This window comes from Ruditapes philippinarum, unplaced genomic scaffold (genome assembly GCF_026571515.1).
Source record: "Ruditapes philippinarum isolate M1 unplaced genomic scaffold, ASM2657151v2 ctg446_1_1_1_1, whole genome shotgun sequence".
In the NCBI taxonomy this organism is placed as follows: Eukaryota; Metazoa; Mollusca; class Bivalvia; order Venerida; family Veneridae; genus Ruditapes; species Ruditapes philippinarum.
The window spans coordinates 87,527-101,522 of NW_026862956.1; the positions used below are offsets into that span (position 1 = coordinate 87,527).

Here is a 13,996-nt window from a genome sequence, read left to right on the forward strand (position 1 = left end):
AATTCGGTAATATATTTACAAATAATGCTTATTGGAACTTACAATATTGATAAAACTTCTTTTGAACATTATATTTATGATATACAACCACAAAAAATGAGTTACAGGATCTTTAATATAAAAGAGGATATTGATAATTAAGATTAAAAAAAACAACAATTTTTTATATTCATTTATTCAAATCCAAACGGGCAACATGAAATTTATAATATTGTATTACAAAACCATATACATTTATTCTATATATTTGATATAAAACTAAAATCTATATATTAGCGTTTACTTCAATAGTCTTTCCTTTAGTCTTTCCTCATGATTTTGCAATGATAATAGATCTCTGTCTAATGATCTGAACAACACACTACATTTCCGAAGACAAACTTTCTTAATAGTTTTGTTATCAGATTACAAATGTGTATTTGATTTATAATGAATTTTATTTGAGACTTGTAAACAGCATTGCAACATAAATCATAAACTATATAACGCTTTGTTTTCATAGTACATGCGTAGAATGAAAATTACCTAATAAATGTATATATTGTAGGTAGGAGAAGGAATAGATTTCGCCATATGAAAGCACATTAGCGTTTTGTTGCTTTAAGGTCATTGTATGTTTTTGACACAGATTGTTTGATTCTGTCTCTTTCGTAATCACAATTTGTCCCAGAACCGTTTTGAAGTGATCTCAATTTCTGTAAAAGAGACTGAATACGTAAAATATATGTACTGAAAATATTTGTCCACATTATATGTAATCATTAAAATATATGCATTCCTTTCTTACTGAAAAATTTGACTTGGACTTTATAGAAAATAAATTTCTAATTACCTCCCTTTATTAACATGAAATGTAAATTCGGTAATATATTTACAAATAATGCTTATTGGAACTTACAATATTGATAAAAACTTCTTTTGAACATTATATTTATGATATACAACCACAAAAAATGAGTTACAGGATCTTTAAGGGTTCTATTTCTCTTTTTTTCTTAGAAATGTATTTTCCATAACACAACAATATTAGCATGTTTGTTTTGTAGAAGTACAGTTGTCATCCGTTGTTTCACTTGTGCGTCCGTTAACCCACCACCCTAACTGGGAACTAAGCAGATGTAGCTATGGTTGAATATTCATTTTCTTTTTCTATGGTATCAGTAAAGTCGATACTGTTGACTGTATGATTCAATTTTCCATAGAATTAATGCCAGTCTTTTTTCGTTGAATGCTTCCATTCATCACATAAATGGTACTAACACTTGAATTCATATACATATGTACATGTATTGTCCCGTCGTTTAACCTCAACGTTACAGTAACGTCACTGAAAAAGTTTTAATTAATCACTTTTGTTTCTTTGTTCCCAGATGATACAAGATTTTTAACGTCGCCTTTGTTCTTCTTTAGCACTGATTTGTTAAATAATGTTTCTGTTACATCAGTACTTTAAGACCGTAATCTGACAACAATCTAACGTCAGCGCTTTTAGAAATTTCTTTTTTATTTACTTCCGTTTTTGCCATTTGCATTAAATCCATTTCTCCAGTCGACATCATGATGTTCTTTTCAGACACTGGCATTTCAATAGGCTCTGAAAATCTGTACACTACATGATAACCTCCTTGATTTTAATTTAGCAGAATATTGCCCTATCAAATGTCACGAGTTGTTGATATAATGTAAAACACGCATGCGCATTATCAACCTGAAAAAATGGTGAGGAAAATCTTAAAATAATTGTTTGGTCAAATGATTTTGTTATAGACAGTTTAAAATAGCCACCACCAATTATTTTTGTCAACTTGCATATAATTTAAAGAATGAGTGTCAAAACTGGTTTCGTCTTTAGCTTTTTTCCATAGTAATTACATTATTTTTTTAAGCCGAATGCTGTCAAACTGCTGAATCACTGCTAATCCTGGTGGGTGGGGTATGTAAAGATGGCAATAATCCTGTGCCTAAGTAAGACCTGAAAAAACACACTGAGGCAGAATGTGTTTGAAAGATTTTATCGATATTCAACTACTTTGAAATGATTTACAGACAGTTCACCCCTCAGACACTTTTTTGCAGACACTTGACCTAATTTTTGTGAATTTTGAGACACTTCACCCCCGTTTTTTGATGGAAGTGGCTAGCCGTACGGCTAGCCAGAAGTTCTAGCCGTAATGAGTCACGTACGACTAGCCAGGACACACTGTATTGGCTAGCCGTACGGCACTTTTCAAAAATATATGGAAGGCGAAAGTGCATATGTTAATTATGACTTTAAGCGAGTGTTTTAGTCAAGAATGTTTACTTTTTAGAGATTAATCGACGTGTTGGCTACAGTAAAGAATTTACTTTGTCATCTCAAGAAGTCGAGAAAAAATAGCGTTTGGTTGCAGTTAAATAACATCAATTGAAATAGTTTACAAAATTTGATAATAATCCTTTTTTGTTTCATTAAGTTTAATTTTCTTTATTAAAGTGAACACACTAGGACAAATGCGGAGATTTGATTAAAATCGTTGTTTAAAGACACAAAATAACAAATGCATTTTTGACTTCCATATAATTTTGAAAAGTGCCATATGGCTAGCCAATACAGTGTGTCCGGGCTAGTCGTACGTGACTCACGCATGGCTAGAACTTTTGAACTTCCTTTTTTGATACTGTATATATTATAATTGTAGACCTTATAAAATAGAAATATTGTTGTTGTTTTTATTTTTCCAAAGTAACCACAATGATATTCTTGAAATGTCTAATATTGGTAATAATATGATCATTTTTACATGGACATGTAGTCAATTCAGTAACTTGAGTAAGAGCTAGAGACTGGTTCCTGGATTCCCTTGTAAATTATGTATCTCATAGCTGTCTCTTAACGCAATGTATAACTGCTTAAAAGGATAATCAGATATTTTAACATACATAGTCTACCATTAGATTGGCAATTTTTGACATTACACAAAGCCTGGTGCCCAATGGTACAGTGTACTTCAAGATATTATCTGTTTTGTACCTTTTCAGTTATTTTCCTCCATATATAACAGAGGCCTATCACAGGCCTCTTCCCTAATGAAATATCAAAATTCTTAACAATGATGCAGTTTTCCCAAAAATCAAATAAGCAATTCTAGCGATACTTTATCCAAAAATTAAGCAAGAAAAACCACTGTATTATGTAAAGGAAGAAAGTAGAATGATTGGCATTACTAATTATGAATCTTGACTTTAAATAAATTCCCAATTTGCCTTATTTCACAACCGTAAATTTTCTAATTTAGCTTTTTTTTTGATGCATGACTAAAAAAATTTTTGAATTTTTCAGTACAATGTAGACTTTGACAGAAAGAAAAAAATGTTACATATATTTATTTGATAATTTTTTTTTAGCATTTAAGAGTACATATTTTTCACAGGAACTTGAAATTCCATCAATATTAATGATAATATCCCAAATATACCCCCTATACAGTATAAATAAACTGTTTATTTATACTGTATAGGGGGTATATTTTGGATATTATCATTAATACTGATAGAATTTCAAGTTCCTGTGATATTTTTGCAATGAAAGTGAGAGGGAAAAATTAAAATTCAAGCATTGTAACAAGCAGGGAAAAACAATAAATTTTGGTTTATATAGTTTAATCTTTATGCTATGTAGTTAGTTTAATAATGCTACTGTATTTTTTTCAGGGACAACAACAATCTGGTGGAAGTGGTGGTGGTGGAGAGAAGAAAGATGATAAAGTAAGATTGCTTGTATGACCTCAACAATCAAACTCAACAATGACAGAAAATTCTTTTCAAAATCATTATTAGAGTGAATACTAATTTTTAGACTACTTTATCCTGCTTAATATGCCTTCCATCCTGTATTTCATGCATGTTTTTATATGCCCGTAAGAATTTCGGACATATTATGTTATACCCCCTGGCGTCCGTCTGTCCGTCCGTTAGCAATTTGGTTTCCGGAGCATAACTTAAGTTCCATTTGGCCCACAGTATTCAAACTTCATAGGATGATTGCCCATATAGGGTAGAAGACCCCTATTGATTTTGGGGTCACAAGGTCGAAGGTCAAGGTCATTATTATGTAAATGCTGAAAATGGTTTCTGGAGCATAACTTAAGTTCTATTTGGCCCACTGTATTCAAACTTCATAGGGTGATTGTCCATATTGGGTAGAAGACCCCTATTGATTTTGGGGTCAAAAGTCAAGGTCACTATTAGCTTAATACTGAAAATGGTTTCCGGAGCATAACTTAAATTCCATTTGGCCCACAGTTTTCAAACTTTATAGGATGATTGTCCATATTGGGTAGAAGACCCCCTATTGATTTTAGGGTCACAAAGTCAAAGGTCAAGGTCACTATTACCCTAAAACTGAAAATGGTTTCTGGAGCATAACTTAAGTCCCATTTGGTCCACAGTATTCAAACTTCATAGGATGATTGTCCATATTGGGTAGAAGACCCCTATTGATTTTGGGGTCACAAGGTCAAAGATCAAGGTTACTATCACCTTTAAACTGGAAACAGTTTTCGCTCAATAATTCAAGCATTAATCAACCTACAGCTAAAGTACTTTCGGGCATATAATGCCCCCCTAGCGGTGCTCTTGTTTGCAATATGTTGAACAGTTGATAATTATTTGTTTTTCTAAACATTCCATTTAAGTATTCTTTGATATTGAGTGTTTGTGAAATCATTATAGAGCTGCAGTTTATTAATCTATTGAGGTGCTTGAGTATAACATTACCTAGAATTAGAAAATTTTTAAAATAAAAACTTTTTTATTTCTTTTTTTTTTTAGGAAAAGAAAAAGAAGTATGAACCACCAATTCCAACAAGAGTTGGGAAGAAAAAGAAAAAGATTAAAGGACCAGATGCTGCAAGCAAACTCCCAATGGGTACTATTTAGATAAAATGTGACTTGTTGAAATATTGTTTTCATTAAATATCCAAGATTGACTTATAAGTTATATAAAGTTATAAAAAACGACATAATTCACCAAAAGTGTTCTTAACTTTCTGTGGGTGGATTCATGCATTTAGTCAGAAATATAAAAAAAATAAAGGATATTAGTTTAAAATAAGATTTTCTCAAGTGTTTTAAATAGCTGTCTGTGGAGAGTTACATGTCTTTCTCTGTTAAGTTTTTCCTTAAAAAATATTTTTAAAGACTTCCTTTAAAAGTAGTTTGAACCTAGATTTATGTTTCAACTTCAGATAATCTCATTATGATTTTAGCATTTATTTTATAAAAACTACATTTAAATGTAGTTGCATGCTAACAGAACAGTCATAATTTTATTTATTTATTTGTGTCTTAGCATGTGAACCATAATGAATTATTCAGGTTTGACCTATTTTCTTGTTTTCAGTCACACCATATACGAGATGTAGGTTAAAACTACTGAAGCTAGAGAGGATCAAAGACTATCTACTAATGGAGGAAGAATTTATCCGAAACCAGGAAAGACTAAAGCCACAAGAAGAAAAACATGAGGTAATATTGTTGTTTAAAAATCTAATTTGTTGACAAGCAAGTTATTTTGTATGTACGCTACAATTTTTATAATGTCTGATATAAGAAATTCAAATCAGTGGAATCAGTAGGTGTCCACATTTTCAATAAGTGCTGAGATAGAAGAATTCATATGATTTGCCTTGTTTGTTATTGGACTCCCCCTGATACAAAAATGATAATGTAAAAATCTGTTGTTCATACATAATTTTGTTGATGTGGTGATATATTTTACAGGAAGAGAGAAGTAAAGTTGATGAGTTAAGAGGCTCCCCAATGTCTGTAGGTACACTGGAGGAAATAATTGATGATAACCATGCTATTGTATCTACATCTGTTGGCAGTGAACATTACGTCTCCATATTGTCCTTTGTTGATAAAGATCAACTAGAGCCAGGCTGCTCTGTACTTCTCAACCATAAGGTAATATACTAAATTATTTAATTAATAAAAAAAAAAGGCATGACCTTTTATCAAAATTTTAAGAATTCTGACTAAGATTTTCTTTCTAGATATTTTGTTCCTAAGAAAAAAAAGTTCTATAATGATCATCTAGAATTTTTTACTAGTTGAATTTATTAATGAGACAATTTAGCTGTATATAAATTCAATTTTGATTAAAATGTGAAAAAGTTGTTCTTGAGGGGATCAAAGATGGCTCAAAATCTACTTGATTTACATAATGTTTGAACAGGTGCATGCAGTTGTTGGAGTGCTAGGAGATGATACAGATCCCATGGTAACTGTGATGAAATTAGAAAAGGCTCCACAAGAAACATATGCTGATATAGGTGGTCTTGATACACAGATTCAAGAAATAAAGGTGCAATTTAATGATTTGTATAACTGTGATTTTATGATGCTAAAAATATCCGAAACACATTTTTAGCTATTTATACAATCATGTTGACATTCCTGTCCAAAAACGTTAATATTTGTCATAATTTATTTATTTCTCAATGGATTGCCTTCATACTTAGACACAGCAACCCTTTTGACAAGACCTTCAAGTTGACCAGACTGAACTTGACCTCTCAGTCATAAATTAACTTAATCTTCAAGGCCAAATGTTGGAATTTTCCTTGATGTTTGCTATAACTGGCTATAACTTTGTTTTGTGCAAATGGATCTTCTTCATACTTGAACAAACAATCCTTTGGACAAGACCTTTAAGTGGACTAAATTTAATATGAAATCTCGTAAAACCATTCTGTGGCTCTTCCGCCTGAGGTTTCCTGCCATGAACAGTTTTAAACTGAGACCATTACATACATGTATTTTTGCTATTTTTGATGATATCATTTGAAGTCTTGGTTGAATATAGAATGTAAAGTCTGCAGTCAATGAATTTAAGATTTTGAATTTACTAGACCGAATTCCAGTTTTTAATTTATTCTACTATATATTTAACTAAATTTTCTTGACCCGAGGCCAGTGCTAAATTCAATGACTAAATCTGCATATATTTCCTATATGAATTCAAATAATAAATTTTGTAAAGCTTACTTTACTTCACTCTTTTATACCTAATATATCCTCGTGAATGTGGATTAAATTCTCATTTCATAAGCATTTAATTAAAGTACAATAATAATGGCAGCAGTATGTAGAAGAAATTAATCTGTTTAGTGTTGCATGAACTTTTGTCTGTGATTTTCTTTTAAGGTTTAAACAATTCAAGTATTGCAGTTGTTTGGGTAATAGAGGAACTGAAAAGAGAACATACAAATCTCATTCCTCATTGGTGTATGACTTGTCACAATGTGGACGTGGGTTTCCATGTGAGGAAAACTTAAACTTAAATAAATAGATAGAAATATTCTCACATGAATTTGCTTGGTTGAGTTTAAGTCTTGGCTAATGTTTTTCTTTTTGCAGGAATCTGTAGAATTGCCTTTAACTCATCCAGAATATTATGAAGAAATGGGTATCAAACCTCCAAAGGGTGTTATTTTATATGGAGCACCTGGAACAGGTAAATATTCAGAATGTTTAGCAGAATACCAAACTCACCTAGATTTTCTGTGATAACTTTCAATAATGTATTATCATTTATTTTTTAAGCAGTGTTTATTATCTCAACTGATATTGATTATTTAATATTACTTGCTTTAAGTTATGCTAAAAATGAAATTAATAATAAAAAAAGATTGTCTGCTTTAACTTTAGACTTGTAAAAAAATTCCTTAAAGTGAATTTCTTAGATTGTATTAGATACTGACTTTGGTTTTGACAATGTACCAAATCTAAATTTTGAGGTTATATTTTTAGGTAAAACGTTACTTGCAAAGGCTGTTGCTAATCAAACATCTGCAACTTTCCTTAGAGTTGTTGGCTCAGAGCTTATACAAAAATATTTGGTAAGTGATGATGTAACTTGTCTTTTATAAGTGATGATGTAACTTGTCTTTTATAAGTGATGATGTAAATTGTCTTTAATAAGTGATGATGTAAATTGTCTTTAATAAGTGATGATGTAACTTGTCTTTTAGGTCAATGCCCTTTACATTTTCTTCTCTCAAGAGCAATGAAAATAAAGTTTTAAACAGAAAATTGCAGACTTAGTCTGTTCATGAAAGATAATGAAAGGTTTAAAATCTCTTATGCGCACAAGCACTGGCTTAAACTGTATTCAATATTCACCATAATAATGTATCAGGATCAGTAGTTTTACAAGTCAACATCTTTATAATACTACTGGCAATGGTTGTAATTAAGACCATATTTGGAAGGTTATTTGTAATGAAAAGATAATAATGGATCATTATACATGTAACACCAAAGTGCAAATAAAAACATCTATATATTTCTATGTTATAATTTTAGTAAAAGATCAAGCTATTGTGAAAATTCTTGAATTGATAATCTATTGTTAATGACACATAAGCAACGCTATTAAGTGAAATACAAAATGTGAAAATTGAAAATGGTAGAATAGAAAATAAACTGGATATATATTTACAGGGAGATGGTCCTAAGTTAGTGCGGGAGTTATTCCGTGTAGCAGAAGAGCATGCTCCATCTATAGTGTTCATTGATGAAATAGATGCTATTGGTACAAAAAGGTATGTCAGTTTACTGTTAGCTTCCAATGCTTGTAAAAGTTTATGTGGAATCTTATACTGCAGTGATTGAATGGCAACATAAACGTTAAATAAAGTATCTTTTTATTAAAACCTCAGCCATTAAATATGTTGATAATATTGTAACTTTTTGTAACTTACTTGAAATTTATTGTTCAATTTTCTTTAAAAGATATGATTCTAACTCTGGTGGTGAGAGGGAAATACAGAGAACCATGTTGGAATTACTCAATCAGCTTGATGGTTTTGATTCTAGAGGTGATGTTAAGGTAAGTTGTTGTAACTTTCAGATAAAAAAACAACAACAGAAAACTAGTTACGTTAAATTGTCAATAGCATGAAATAGAATTAAGTTTGTCTAAAAAGTCATAATCACAGGTCATTAATGCTTATTTATTTTTTTTTTGGTTAAAAATTAAATGAACTGATACTAGAAGAGCCAAGAGCAATTGTCTAGTTGTGATGTATTATATATTGTATAACTATTTAAAGTTTTTCGCCTATTTCAGGTAATTATGGCTACAAACAGAATAGAGACACTAGATCCAGCACTGATTCGACCAGGACGTATTGACAGGAAGATAGAGTTTCCTTTACCTGATGAGAAGACAAAACGTAGAATCTTTACTATTCATACAAGTCGTATGACATTGGCTGATGATGTGAACATTGATGATTACGTCATGGCCAAAGATGATCTCTCAGGTGCTGATATCAAGGTATGTACTTCACAAGATTTTAAAGTCTGAAGTTTTGAGCTATAAATGTTAGCTGTTTGGGTAACCAGGGCATTATTGTGCTATTTTGAAAAGATAAAAGTTATGGTGTTATACATCAAAGCCTAAACTGTTAGAAGTTCTAAAGTTAAATACCTGTTGTATATTGTAACTTTTCTGTACATAAGAAAAGATATTGTTTTACATACCAAGTTCTTGCACATGATAAAAGTGACACTCAAAGGCAAAATCAGAAACTTCTTTATTTACTGGTAGGGACATAATCATGCCTGGATTTCTATGTACATTTAAGGATTTGAAAGTAGCCTAAGTATTTAAAGTTGTATAACATACAAGTTGCTTCTCCTTATGTTAGTGGTAAAATTTCTTCAAAATCAAGGCTCATATTGTTTGAATTTGTGACCATTTATTGACATCAAAAGCAGAGAAGTGCTAAGGGACTGAATAATATCTGAACCAGCTGTTGATATGAATTAAAGTATATCTGTATCAACAATATATTCATATAATTAACAAGAAAACTGTTTAATTTACAGGCAATATGTACAGAGGCTGGTTTATTGGCTTTGAGAGAACGCAGAATGAAAGTTACAAATGAGGACTTTAAAAATGCTAAGGAAAATGTGCTATACAGAAAGAATGAAGGCTCACCAGAAGGACTTTATTTATAAATCTCAGTGCTTGTAGGAAGCTGTTTGCATATTTTGGAATATTAACTGATAATATACAATTTGTACTACATTGTTTTGCAAATGCAAGATTAAATATATTACTTTTTCTTTGTTTAAAGACAGGATTTAAAATGAAAAGTTAAAAGATATTTTGATAAGTGTGACCTAGTTTTAACAAAAATGATTTGAAGTCCTACGTATTTGTATTTCACTTATGTGCATAACAATGTTGATGATAATATACTTTGAATAAACTGATGTAAAATTATAAGATATTTCTTAATTTTTGATGTGCAAAGTATACACTTGATTATTAAGTTATCTGGTATGATGTAACTAATGACATGATAGTGTTGCTGATGGGTTCATAAGTGGATAAAACATATAACCTGAAAATGTGATGTGACCCCATGTGTTATTTTAGGGTTATTGGCAAGATTCTCTGGTATTTCCGTCAGCAACTTGTGCAAGGAATATATGATATTGCAGCAAATTCATTTACCACATGTTTACAAATAAAAAACGTAAAATAAGTCTTTAAAAGGCGTATTATACTACACAGTTATTGACTAGTAAGCACTTGCATATGATGTTATCACTTGAATGTCCCAAAGATTAAAGAAAAAACTGAAGATATTAATTTATGAAACGACTTCGTTATAACACTTTCATGAGCTATATTGTATTAATGTAACTTATACTTTTTTGTGAAGTCCAGAAATAAGACATACATGCAAACTGAACTGTAATGTATTGTTTGAATGATAATCACGCTTTTACTTGTTTATTGTCGGCTATGTCAAAGTCAAGCTAATAACTTCTTTGCATCGCTTACAAACTCACCACCAAGGACATGCGCGCAACAAAATACCACATACCATACTGGTTTAACAAAATCACAAGTCCGAAATCATATTACTCTAACAATAAAATTATTATATTATATACTGTACATGTACATATTTTGAAATATCGACTGCATGTATCGCATGCACAGATGAGACCGGACGCGAGTTTGGTTTATGATGACACTCCGTTATGACAAGGACGGCAAAATTTTATTTGCGATATTCCAACTATCGGACACGAGTTCGGATTATTCGGTATTCAATTGTTACACAATAAGAAACTGAAACAAAAAAAATACATTTACAAGGGATGGTGTAGAAAAATGGGCACTTAATACAGCTTTTGAAACGTTAGATATTTTTATAAAAATCAGAGACATAGATTACATCTCTGTAAAAATGTTATATATATACGTTCGTGCACACGCGCGCGCACACATAAACACATACTTTAACTTTTCTTCAGAAAACTATATCATTATATTACGAAAATTTTCTAACCATTTTTTTGCATTATACGAGGGTCATTCAATAAGTTCTGTCACTGGGTTCACATTTTGTAACTGCTGCGTTTAAAAAAATGTATTTCCCCTCTACCAAAATTCTCACTCAAGATTGACCATCCATTGCTTGGGCGCTTGTTATTGTAAAACGCCTCCCCTTTTTCAGTACAGAATTATTGTAGAACTGACCAGGCATTTGAACGACTGGTCCACTGGAATTAAAGTAAATCGAATACAACATCTTCTTTGTACTTAAGGACCTTTTGGCAATACAGGGTCGTTTGTATTTTTTTTTCGCAAATCGACCCTTCTTCGAGGCTCAAACATATGCATAAGTTTCATTACATGTCCGCAAGTTAGAAATATGCGATCTTAGGCACACTTAAGGCGATGTTTCTTTTGCTTCTTAGTTAGCAAATGGGGTACCCATCTAGCGCAAACGCAAACGCAAAGCGCAAACTTATACCAAAACGCTTAGTCAGAATCAATGTCGGAGTCCGATAATGGTCAATATTGCAATCTCGCAAAAGTCCGTGCTAGTCCTTGTCTATGTTAAATAAGACTTTTATGTGAATTTATAAAACATTTTACCGCCCGTTAGAGTAGTTACTGTTATTTTTGTTCCCCTACCATTTACAGTCAAAATATAACAATAAAGAAATAAATATTCTATTTTAATTTAATTTATGGAAATTTCATTTTAACTGGGTTATGTTACAAGCACTTCATTACACAATATAATACCATGAGTAAATAAATGTTGATCACAAACGTTTTTGAAAAAAAACCTTCTGACGCATTCAAGTGCATTGGTGGGTTTTAAAATACATGTACTATGAGGATAAAGCATCACTTATTGGATGTACGGAATGAGTTTTTACGGCCTTCACGCGGCACAAACAACGCTGTTGTGTTGGTAAACAAAACGGCTAAAGTGGCAAAATTAAAATTGCCGTAGCTAGCTCTGATACAGCCTGCCATTCATTGACGGTAGTGGTAAGTGCAAACTACACACCACCCCACCACAAGCACCGGACGGCAGCACAAGGTGAAGTTTTGTATCTCCTATTTTAATGAAAACAAAAATTTATTAATATACTACTGAAAAGTTGATAAGGTCTTAGGATCATTTATATAAATTTGTTAATTCCTTTACATAAGGTTGAAACGTTAAAATATTTGCAGTGATTCTGAAAATTTGTTCATTTGACATCAGTTTCGTGCCAAAAAATGAATAAGAGGCGGAACAGCGGTTGAAACTTGGTAGGGGCAATTATTCGGGATAACACGGAAAGGTAATTAATAAAATGGGGGTGTCTAAATTTCGCTATCTAATATCGCATGTGGTGGCAATTTGATTAGATTACTACTCGGCAAGGCCTTCTCATACTGGTAATAAGCCACCGAATGCTTTTTTGTGGAATTCGAGCTCTCTCGTGCAGTCGTTCCAGTTGGAGCTCTGAAACCGTATACAAGACAGGACTGGTCAGGGTAGATATTTCAGTCTGCAGCATGTCCCAGGCATGTTCAATCGGATTAAGTTCTGGGGCCCTAACTGGCCTGTTCATTCTCTCTACAGTTGCTGTCTGCAGGAACTCGTTGCTGGCCTAATGAGTCGTATTAAACGATATACTAGTCTTTTCCCTTCATGCTAAAACCCGACCATGACTGAGTTCCCGCCAAATGATCATGGTTAGAAACGCATACGTGTGCGAAACGTTCACTGGACGTGCTGTTCTACAGAAACTAGAAACTTCGATAGGTTCAGAATGGCTTGTCACTCCACCTTGGTAAGACAGAATGTATGCTGTTTGGCCCCAAAAGAAAATTACGAAAGCAAGAATAATATACTGCTACATGTAATGGTCATAGTATTAAGGGTGCTAATTTAGTTAGTATCTTGGTCTATATATCAATAGTGATTTATCTGGGGAAACTATTGTTAATAACATTATTTCTAAAGTGAATGCCAAGCTCAAATTTCTGTACAGGCAGAGCAGACATTTAGATACTAAAACAAAACAACTTTTATGTTCAGCCCTGATTCAGTGTCATTTTGATTACTCTTGTTCCTCTTGGTATGTATATCAAAACATTTGAAAAGAAAATTACAAATTACTCAGAACAAGGTATTATGATTTATCCAGAATTTAACACCTAGAACTTCTGTAACAGTGTATGATTTTGAAAAATTAAACTGGTTAATGTAGAAAACAGAGTCAAACAGTTAAGACTCAATCATATGTATAAGATTTTTTTACAAAAAGAGTCCATACCTTAATTAGAGCTGACTTTAGGTGTTGTGCTGACGTAAGATTTTACAGTACTAGATCAACCAATTTTAATTTTATTGTCCCCCAGTGTAATTCTGTGATGAAACAGACCTTTTACATAATTGAATTAAAGACTGGAATGATCTGCCAGACTATAAAAAATCCATTAACAATTTTGTACAATATAAAAAATCTGTAAAAAAGTACCTTCTAGAAAGTTATAAAAGTCAAGCAGAAGATTTATATGTGTACCACTAATGTGTTAGTCACTGTGATCCAATATTTGTCTGTGATAGTGATACTAGGTTTATTTTAAAAAAGGGCATACTTTTATAAATATGTTTCCTTTTTCAACCAA

The 13,996-nt window shown here is 31.8% G+C and overlaps 1 protein-coding gene across 1 annotated transcript; it reads left to right on the forward strand.

Moving 5' to 3' along the window:
• Positions 1-1,648: 1,648 nt before the first annotated feature.
• On the forward strand, positions 1,649-10,285 carry LOC132720746 (26S proteasome regulatory subunit 4). The gene is made up of 12 exons (XM_060704939.1): positions 1,649-1,719; positions 3,691-3,744; positions 4,810-4,906; positions 5,381-5,505; positions 5,761-5,946; positions 6,218-6,346; positions 7,402-7,498; positions 7,795-7,883; positions 8,488-8,588; positions 8,779-8,875; positions 9,116-9,325; positions 9,880-10,285. Exons 1-12 carry the CDS (start codon positions 1,717-1,719, stop codon positions 10,012-10,014), a joined length of 1,323 nt encoding a protein of 440 aa, XP_060560922.1. The 5' UTR covers positions 1,649-1,716; the 3' UTR covers positions 10,015-10,285.
• The last annotated feature ends 3,711 nt before the right edge of the window (positions 10,286-13,996 follow it).

Coding starts and splice junctions, on each gene's coding strand:
- LOC132720746 (XM_060704939.1), top strand. Junction 6,347..7,401: donor CACAGATTCAAGAAATAAAG/GTGCAATTTAAT, acceptor TTCTTTTTGCAG/GAATCTGTAGAATTGCCTTT. Junction 8,589..8,778: donor GATGCTATTGGTACAAAAAG/GTATGTCAGTTT, acceptor TTTCTTTAAAAG/ATATGATTCTAACTCTGGTG.